We start from the raw sequence: 10,877 nt of genomic DNA on the forward strand, positions 1-10,877 counted from the left end.
AAGACTTGTTAACTTAAGCCTACCCTATTCTTTACAAGTATAGCTTTTTAAAAAATCTCTTTGGATTTTAAGACAAGTGCATGATTTTTATTTAGAAAAAATATAGGAATATTCACTTTTAAATGTTTTTGTCTATTCAAAACAAATTTTCACAAAGTTACTGCTACTAGTTAAAATATATAATTAGAAATGCCTGATATTTATCTTTGTGAAAGTTGCTGACAAACATTATATCAAAAAAAAAAACTTGAAAATATCTACTATAGAAGTATTTAGACTATCATAGAATAATGAGTCAAATATCTGAGATAGGCCCAGCAAGCTTCTAGGTGAAAAGAAAAAGGTATTTACAATGGTATTTACTTGGGGGTGGGGGAATTTCGTTTGTGGGGAAATGGAAACCTTACAAGCACTTTACCTTTTTCTTATTTATCCTCAGATAATGCTGTCAAATCTACTTATTTGGAAACAAATCATTCTTTTATTTCTCTTTTTCCACTTATGACTCATTAGCATATCCAAATTTTACTCAGTTTATTAAGTACATATATGATACCATACTGAATGCAAATACATACACACAAGGTATGACAGGTAATGTTTAATTTAACATCAGTAAATAAAGTGAATTTATCCAAATTTCACGGATCATACTGATCCTGTATAAAGCCTTGGTTTCTAACATTATGCACACCACATTCCATTTTAATTATAACATTCATCTACAGAAAAACAAATAAAACAATTCAAAACTATGTTAGTAATTAGTGCTTGTTTGGTCCATTGTATGCAATCAGGAAAGTACAGGACTTAATTAGTTGCTACCAAATTGAAGCAATGAAAAAAGGTTAAAAATTAAAGTACTTAAAATAAAAATATGGAATTACCCCCCTCCCCAATACTAAAGGGACACAAAACAACAACTACTGTCCCACCAAGCAAAAGTGGAAAACAAACAGCATGTGTGTAACCTCACTTACCATCTTTTTGTTATTCTACTTCAACAGGTCAAGAAAGGTGAAGAAAGAGAAGGTAGAAGTAAGAGTCAGAAAAGGCCTAAATAAAATCCTCACTGAAATTTTTAAACATACAAGCAACAGAGACAAATTAGGTTGAGGTCAGATGCAGTACTACTATATTTTATGGAGTTAATAATTAGGGCCAAATTAACATGGACAGTTATTACTCCTGAATGAAAATTAACTAAACAAATAATTTAAATTTCTATTTTTTTAGTCTACCATCATATTTTAGCTAACAAGACACACAAATATAAGTCTATCTACAAAGCTCAGAAATTCCAAAAAGTCAAATTTCTTTAATTCATTACTGAATTTAAGAACTTTAAGGAATACAAATGACAACAGCAAAGATATAGTTGAGTAAGTAGGTAGAAAGGTAGATGGTTCAGAGTTGTTTGTCCAAGCTGTAGTATTCAAATTACATTTGACACTGGTCTCTTTGTTTTCTATTTGAAAATACCGTTCAACTTGAAAGTAAGAGTGAAAAGAACCAAGCCAAAAGAACACAGAACCATTTAGCAAATACTAGGGAATTTTCTGGCAAAAATGTTTTATTGGAATATCAATGAGTTTGATTTCTATCACTTGGCCTTAAAAAGCAAGAAAGTGGGCATGAAGAGATGTGTAATTATTTATGCCTATGTTGAAGAATAAAAATGGCTATACACAATGTATCTTATGTCTCAAAAATTTTATTGTTCATAAGGAATATAAAAAAGACAGAAACTAAATTAAAATTTATTTCCAAACAGCAATTTGTTTTTATTACTATTTTTAGATAAATTTCAAGCTGAAGTTCATTTATGATAGAATGCAACCAAAATGGAAGGCGTTCACAAAGAGAATGAGAAATTCCATATATTTCCCTGAAGAAAAGACCCTTTTTCAAAAAGCCTTATACTGAGTGTGCCATTTTAATTTGTGTAACATAAAAGAGGCCAGAAATTACCATTTTGTCTTTAAAAAATATAGAACCTACATTTCCGTTTGTATTTTTATTAACAGTGTAACTCAATTCTCTAATCCCAACAGTAGAGGCCTACCAAGTAGAAAATTTCTACCACCTATTATCACCTCCCTAAATATTTTACACAAATGTCCCAAGAGGTACACCCTCATATTTCAAATGATTCATAACCTAACTGTTCACTGAATTCTTGCCAAGGACTATCCTGAAAAGATCAGCAATATTAGTGTATTCACAAAGGATTCACTAAAAAAGTCCTTCGATTCTACTGCATTCTGTATAATTTAATCCCTAAGCCACCTGAAGGATTTAAATTCAACTGGTGACCACTGTCCTTTTTAATTCTCTTCTAGTTCTTTCTTTCTTCTAAGATAATGTAATTCCCATTTGGTTTTTAATCCTTTGGGAGAAAGATCTCTCATCCTTAATGTGGAGTCTCTAGTGGTTATGTATAGTGAGTAGGCAATGACAACCCGGCTTCTTTTCCTTATGGTAAGATAAACAGTGCAAGGCCAAAAGATTGGCACAGGTTCCTCCAGCACATTATGGAAAAAGTTATTTTATTAGTGAAAAGAGGGATCAATGCGATTCACATTCTGTGTTTTCCTGACTACATAAAAAAAGTAGGGGGATCAGATCATGAAAACATGGGGGAAAAAAGACTAAAGTCCCAAAGAGACACTAAAATATATTCAATTGAAAGACATAAAATTATCAGGCTCATTGTTTTAAAAAAATTAAATTATGTAATAGGACTTTAAGTTACTGATTGTGTTTTGCATCAATGTAAAAAAAAAAAAACTTAAGTATTATACTCTAGACACTAATGGCATTGAGCCATACATAAACAAAATTACATTAAATTAACTTCAGTTTTTGTGCCTTTGTTCAGGTGTTAGTATAAATTAAAAATGAGAAATTCTTCCCTCACCCTTTGCTTTTCCTGGCATCATATTTTAAAACAATTCAAAAAACATCTCACAGGTCTTGATGTTACTTTAACAATAAATAAAAATATTACCTTGATTTCAATGTTTCCCACTTTGGTGGTTGATCTGATAATAGGTCTTCCAACCAAAGCTGGGAAGATGTGTTCTGGAAAGTTAGAGCCTGCATATCCACACTTCACAAACTGGAAGGAAAGAGTAAAAGTGGGTTAGGATCAAGGTATTTACTATATGCATCTAAAAACATTATCTGAAAAACACCATTTTGTGTTCATACATTATTTTACACTTTCAGTGCTTTCAAACCACCTACTCTATTTCCAGCAGCATCTCCTTTCACTTCTTTCATGGCACTACTTCCTGCGTTCGAGCTTATTTATCAGTTAATTGCTCACTCAGTATCTAAAAGCCCCCACTAAGAAAAGGCCCACAAGAGCAGGGAGCTAAGATGAACATTTCATGCTGGAACCTGGTGTTTAAAGAAGCCTTGGCACACAGTGATCATTTTTGGCTTCTTACATTTTTATATTTAAGTAAATATGTTTAATAATATCCAATAACATAATTTTGGGCTGGGGATGTAGCTCAATGGTAGAGTACTTGCCTACCTAACATATGCAAGGCCCTGAGTTTAATCCCCAGCACCACACACACATACACACACACACACACACAAAAGCAACATAATTTGGGCTGGGTTGTGCCTCAGAGGTAGAGCGCTTGCCTAGCATGAGGCACTGGGTTTGATCCTCAGCACCACATGAAAATAAAATAAAGGTACTGTGTTCATGTACAACTAAAAAATAAATGTTAAAAAAAAAGCAACATAATTTCACATTCAGATAGTGTACTTCTTCAAGGGCACATCACTAATTCTAATATTTCTATCTTAGAAACTGGTATTTTAAGAGGTTCAACGATTACAGCAAAACTTAGAACCAAGGATTTTTAATATTAATAACATAATTTTTCTTAAGAGCAGGCACTGCACTGTTAAGAAAAAGACAATTAAGGGCTGGGATTGTGGCTCAACAGTAGAGTACTCGCCTAGTACGGGCGGGACCCGGGTTCAATCCTCAGCACCACATAAAAATAAAGGCATTGTGTTGCGTCCATCTACACCTAAAAATTAAATATTAAAAAAAAGAAAAAGAATTAAAAATCATAGGGTGTGACAATACATGCCTGGATATCAGATACTCAGGGAAGCTGAAGCAGGAGGATTCCAGATTCAAAGCCAGCCTGGGCAACTTAGTGATACCTTTTCTCAAAATAAAAAGGGCCAGGAATATAGCTCTTTATTAAGAGTGCCCTGGCTTCAATTTCCATAGCACAAAAAAGAGAAAAAGAAAAAAATTCAGGGTGGGAGAAGGAAGCTATATTAAGAAAGGAAATATAGCCAGGCATGGTAGCACATGCCTATAATCCCAGCAGCTCAGGAGGCTGAGATAGGAGAACCGCAAATTCAAAGCCAGACTCAGCAACTTAGCAAGACCCTGTCTCAAAATAAAAATAAAAAGGATTGGGGAATGTGACTCAGATGTAGCACACTCCTGGGTTCAATCTTTGGTACCAAAAAAAATCTGTATCTATACATGATATCTGTACTGAAAATGAACACATTTTTGTCATTATTGCATAAAATTCTTTACACTGTATTAGGTATTCTAAGTAATCTAGAGATGATTTAAAGTATATAGGATATTTGGAGGTCATATGCAAATATTATGCCATTTTATGTAAGGGCCCTTAGTGGGCAGGGGAGAGGCAGAGCAGAGGAAGAGGCAGAGGGAGAAGGAGAATGTGTCTATTCCCTGAAACTAATCACCTGTGGATACCCAGGGATGGCTATGTATTTAATATTCAGAAAGAATCTATTGCACTATAGCACCAAGCACCATATACTTCTCAATTAGGATGAAAGTACCTGGATATGATACACACAGAATAATACAAAGGTGCAAATAAAATATTAATGTATCAGGGACAGGAAGCAACTATGTACAAGGAATTGTTTTGTTTGATGTGGTAAAATTTAACAACATCCTAAACTCACTGACTTTTGACTAACCCTCCAAAATATAAAATATCTTCAAATATCTTTACAGTGACCTGTTGAAAATGATGCTGATGAACCATATTTAACTATAAATAACCTGGAACATTCTGCCATCACAATTTTACTTGTCTTTTAAATGTTAAAATTATGATTCAAACAGATTGAAATTTTATGAAAAAATCTGTCTGAAATTAGGAAATTTCATATTCCCAATATCACCTTAATTTCTGTCCTTGTACTTTAAGTTTAATTTTAGAACTTAAATAAAACACACTGTTCATATGCCTTCTGCTAAATCCACAAAACCTAGTCCTCGTCAGTTTACCATTAAGCTACATACATGCATATTTCAAATATAGCTACCCATTTCTGAAAGTATAATACTGTATACATTTTTTTTGGAGGGGGGGTACCGGGAACTGAACTCAGGGGCACTAAACCCCTGAGCCACATCCCCAGTCCTATTCTGTGTTTTATTTAGAGACAGTGTCTCACTGAGCTGCTTAGTGGCTTGTTTTACTGAGGCTGGCATTGAACTTGCAATTCCCATCTCAGCCTTCGGAGCCTCTGGGATTACAAGCGTACGCCACCAGGCCCAGCTATACTATACAATTCTTATGGGTCACCTTTCAAGACAGAAGTTAATGTGAAATGAGGGCATATGTAATAGGTAACCTGCTTGCTCATATCCACCTCCACATTTGACAGTGGTTAATAATGAAGAACATATTTTCCATTTCAAAGAAGTGTTAAGCAAAATTCAGGAGAACTTATTCATTTTTCCACATCTTCTTAAGTAATTTATTAATGTGACCAAGAAAGATTTGAAGGAACAAATACCACAGAGGAAAAAAATAATACCTAGTAGTTTTTAGTAGTATGTTTGAATTAAAAGGAAAAAAAAAAACACAAAAATCTCTCTTAAATCACAAACTCTCTTTTGTCCTTAAATCAAAATAGAGTTCACCTGAACAAAAATGATATGAGAAGGTAGAAAAAGTATTATAGTTACCCCAACCAAATCCACATTTCAGTATAAATAAAATGTGGGCCTCCTGGTACTTACCAAAGGCTGTGTCCTTACACTGACTATACAGAAAAAGAGGCAGATTAAACCTATCCTATATACACCTCAGTCCAGGCCCTATGCCTGATCTGTACTGTGAATGGGGGGTGGGGGGGCACGGAGTTAAGAAAAAAACACTGCTCAAAATTCTTACATCTCACCTCAAAGTAATGAAAAAATGGGTGGGTCAAAAGTACCCATTCATCTGACTAAAAATGCTCACTTAACATGGATATAAATGTTCTCAAAGAAAATTAGACAATGAATGACTGAAGAGAAAATCTATAAGTTTATAAGAGCTGTTTCCTGCATGTTAAATATAAATATATGATTTATATTTATTATATTATTAAATGAGAAATCATAACAGAAGTTGAAGGTGGGAGGAGGAGCCTAAAACAGAGCTTAAGTAAACCCTGGTGTACAAAAGAGACTCCTAAGGTTGACATGTCTGCCCCTCATTCCGAGCCACATACACACAGTGGAAACAAGAACATGGCACAGTGGCAAATAAACACACCAAGATTTTCTGATAATAACTGTTCGGATGGGTAGCTCATATCTTAATTCTTGAGTCTACTTCAAGTGACAAAAAATTGTCAAGTACCTTAAAACAAAAACTGAGATCTGAAACTACAGATACAAATGTAAACTCATTTTAACTGCTTTTCAAAAATTTTTTAAAAAAGAAGGAAAAAGAAAAGAAAATTTGGCTTTTCAAATTAAAGATATCAAATTAAAACTATATAAGCAGGGGCTGGGGATGTGGCTCAAGTGGTAGCGCGCTCGCCTGGCATGCGTGCGGCCCGGGTTCGATCCTCAGCACCACATACAAACAAAGATTTTGTGTCCACCGAAAAATAAATAAATAAATATAAAAAAAAAAAAAACTATATAAGTAATAGCTTACTGAAAGCAGATGCTATCTTAGAATTCAGTGCTAGCATTCCCAAAGAGTATTTGGATACTCCACCAAAATAAGTAGAAACCGTACTACTTCACATTACTTCAAATGTGAATGCATTAATAATTCATAAGGAAATAATTTAATAATCCATTTGTCGATAACCAACAATCTGCCTATACCTTTCTTACAAAAAAAATGACATTTAAAAATTCTAAACCATGACATGATAAAATGCAAAGAAATTATTTGTTATAGACCATTCACTTGGTTTCATTTTAAGCCTTGAAATTCCTCCCCCATGTAAATCAAAAATGACTTGGTGACTTAGTTCTCTCATTGTGTGCAAAAGGTTGTGTTTAAGAAATAGATTTTACCATATATAGTTTCCTCTTCATAGTGTGTGGTTTAAACTGGCTCTCTTACTTCCCACTGAGTCATCAAATGGTAAGAGCATGAGCAGGGAAATGTTCCCTCAGGCAAAAATGAAGAATAATCCCAACCACATCTGTTCTAAAAGTACCTTTTTCCTTTAAAAAAAAAAAAAAAGGTGGGAGAGGGATTCGGGCTTATTGACTTTATATTTTTCCCTTACTAATCTGATGGTTTGGGGGTATTAATTATATAAAAACTTCTTAGGCCACCAAGATATTTTTTTTATTTATTGCATAGCATTTGCAGGATGAAAGCAAAATTTCTGATCTGTTTCTATTTCAAACATTCCTAAATTCAACATATAAATTAGCATAAATCTGATAAAGCAGGTCACAAGCAACTATGAATCTGAATTATAAATGAAAATATAATCATTCTAGCATTGTAAGCTTCTCTGTATCATTAGATCATTAGATCTTATTAAACTCTGTGCCAGTAACAGCACTTAAAAGTCTTCATTTTGTTCATAAATGAACTCACTGCTGATGAAATCACTCAAGTTTGGTAACAGGATACACAATACTAGTGATCTAGGCCCAACTATAAAGGGACCAAAACCTAGTGCTTCACAGATTTCCAAATTCTGGCCTCCCTGGCCACTTGCAGTGACTCTATTTTAGAAAGCAGGTTTGAATGATTAAGGTTGAAAGTCAATTTTTCTTTCTTTCTTTTCTTTTTTTGTAAAGTGTATAAATTATTGAAATCAGATGAGTTTCCCTCCCCTAGGCCACCCTAATGAGACACTAGTCTAGCTGGGGGGTAATGAGGAAATGCAGCAGGGCCTCATTAAGTTATTAAACCAACATCTGGCATATGGTCAAAACAATGCACCTACTTTTACATCATTCAATTCTGGGACTGTTAGTGGAGTTTTAAAAAATTGACATCTAGAAATGTAGTTCAGTAGTAGAGTGCTAGTCTAGCATGCCTGAGGCCCTGGGTTCAACACAAAATTCCACCTCATATAGCCTAAAATTTTAAAACCTAAACCCCACCTCCCATTCCAGTGCTAGGATATTGAACCCAGGGACTCACACATAGTAGGCAAGTGCTCTACACTGATCTACATCTCCAGCCCTTAAAATCTAAACCTAAAGTAAATAAGGGCTAATGAAAACACTTTAGAGTAACAACTATTTCCAAGAAGTTTTTAAAAATTAAATCTGAATAAATTATTTAACTGTAAAATAACCATTATAACTTCAGGTATCCAAACAAAACAAGATGTTCATTCATGTCCAGAAGTATAATTAGAAACAAAATATAGACTCTAAGTGGTTCCTAATCCTCTTAAATTTTCTTAAGTATCACAGCATTCCTGATTTGCATATGATTTACATATTATATCCGAGCTGTTTCTTCATTTTCAGCCAATCATGTTTATAGAAAACATGGATAAAATTTGTAAGTAACTACAACATCAAATACATAAATCTTTGTTTAAATTAATTATACTTTTTCATTTACATCATGCTAAGAGATCTTTTATCCTAAAGAGCAAGATTTTAAAATTATGGATTATACATAAGACTAGCAAATGCATACAATCAGCTTTCTAATGTTAGCTAAATTAATGAAACAGTAACATAAAAATTAGCTTGCAGTTAATATTTACACATTTTTTTTTTGGTGTGTGTGTGGTACTGGGTATTAAACCCAGGGTCTCAAGCATGCAAGGTGAGCTTGCTCTACCACTGAGCTACATCCCTAGCCTTTTTATGTTTTTAATTTGAGATGGTCTCACTAAACTGCCCAAGACAGCTTCGAACTCCAAGGTTCAGGTAATCCTCCTGCCTCAGCCTCCTGAGTATTTGGATTACAGGTGTGCCTACCACAGCCAGCAGCAAACACTCCTATTCTAAATGAACATCAAAAACTCCACTGGTGGCAGCTCCTCCCAGCAGCTCAGGAGGCAGAGACAAGAGGATCGGGAGTTCAAAGCCAGCCTCAGCAATTTAGTGAGGCACTAAGCAACTTGGTGAGATCTTGTTTCTAAATAAAATACAAAATAGGGCTGGGATGTGGCTCAGTGGTCAAGTGCCCCTGAGTAACCCTCCCTCCCCCAAAAAACCCCACTGGTAGCTGGGCAAGATGGCACACACCTGTAATCTCAGAGGCTTGGGAGGCTGAGGCAGGAAAATCCCAAATTCCAGACCAGCCTAGGCAGCCTAATGAGACCATCTCAAAACTAAAATAAAAAGGGCTGAGATGAAGCTCCAAAGTTACAGCACTTGCCCACCACACGTGAAATCCTGGGTTCAATCCCCAGTACTGTAAAAAATAAGGTAAACCTCCTCATACAGAGGCTAAGGGTATAGCTCAATGGTACAGCAATTAGCTAGCATGTGTAAAGCCCTGGGTTTAATCCCCAGCACCACAAGCAAAAATCCCACATACATGTACCCATACTACAAATACAGGGTACCTCAGCTATATCCCTCAAAGAAAAAGAATCCATTAAAAAGAGAGTGCCTGACAGAGTCACAAAGTACTGTAAATTCACTTGAAAAGTATTAAATTTATATAGAGGTTCAATTTGATACTGTGGTGGTTATTAAGCTCATGGTTTTGTGTGTGTGTGTGTGTGGTTTTGTTTGTTTTGTGGTGCTAGAGATTGAACCTGAATCTCTGCCGTGTTAGGCAAGTGCTCTACCACTGAGCCACATCCCCAACCATGAGCTCATGTTTGCTTGTAATCCCAGTGGTCTGGGAGGCTGAAACAGGAAGATCACAAGTTCAAAGCCAGCCTCAATAACTTAGTGAGTCCCTAAGCAACTTATCGAGCCCCTGTTTCAAAATAAAATATAAAAAACACGGTAGAGATGTGGCTCAGTGGTTAAACACCCCTCGGTTCAATCCCTGGTACCAAAGGAAAAAAAAAAACTTCATGTTTTTTTTTTTTTTAAATGCACTTTTACTGTAGTCTTTTAAAATGCAGTTTTAACTGCTAAGGTAATATATGTATGTAATTAAATTAGTTTAAATATAATAACATGCTTTGTTAAAATAAACAAAACACTGGGGCTCAGGATGTGGCTCAAGTGGTAGTGCGCTCGCCTGGCATGCAGAAGGCACTGGGTTCGATCCTAGGCACAACATAAAAATAAAATAAAGATATTGTGTCCCCCTGAAACTAAAAAATAAACATTAAAAAAAAAAGAACTTTTTTCCAATTATTCAGAGAATTCATGAAGTTCTCTCCTCTCACCTTACTCTTTTATTCCTTGTCCCATAGATAACTTATAGAATTTCAAGTATCCTTCCAAAACTTTCATATATAGACACAAATTTGTGGGCATACAAATATATTTAATAAAGAATACACATAAATGGGTTCATTCTAAAACTTTTTACCTTAATAAATTTTAGACATTTCCCTACAAGTGGATCTGCCTCCCTTTAAAAAATTATTTTATATAAATGACCTGTTGCATTATAACATTCTTCTTACCCTGGCTCATTTTTTTTTTTTTTTTT

General features: G+C 34.7%; 1 protein-coding gene and 1 non-coding gene across 3 annotated transcripts in view; one reads left to right on the top strand and one right to left on the bottom strand.

Moving 5' to 3' along the window:
• The window catches only part of Actr2 (actin related protein 2), a 42,455-nt gene that overhangs the window by 29,547 nt on the left and 2,031 nt on the right, over window positions 1-10,877 (bottom strand). Inside the window, exons 2-3 of one of the 2 annotated variants that reach the window (XM_048804212.1) lie at window positions 3,011-3,121; window positions 981-995 (exon numbers count right to left, since the gene is read on the bottom strand). In XM_048804212.1, the coding sequence (XP_048660169.1) occupies window positions 981-995; window positions 3,011-3,121 (126 nt within the window). The remainder of the gene's footprint in view (window positions 1-980; window positions 996-3,010; window positions 3,122-10,877) is intronic. The other variant, XM_015479598.2, reaches the window with a different exon arrangement.
• On the top strand, window positions 6,045-6,175 carry LOC125617365. Its single transcript, XR_007348338.1, has one exon. It is a non-coding gene; the product is annotated as a small nucleolar RNA SNORA51 (small nucleolar RNA).

Source organism: Marmota marmota, unplaced genomic scaffold, assembly GCF_001458135.2.
Source record: "Marmota marmota marmota unplaced genomic scaffold, marMar, whole genome shotgun sequence".
Taxonomy (NCBI): Eukaryota; Metazoa; Chordata; class Mammalia; order Rodentia; family Sciuridae; genus Marmota; species Marmota marmota.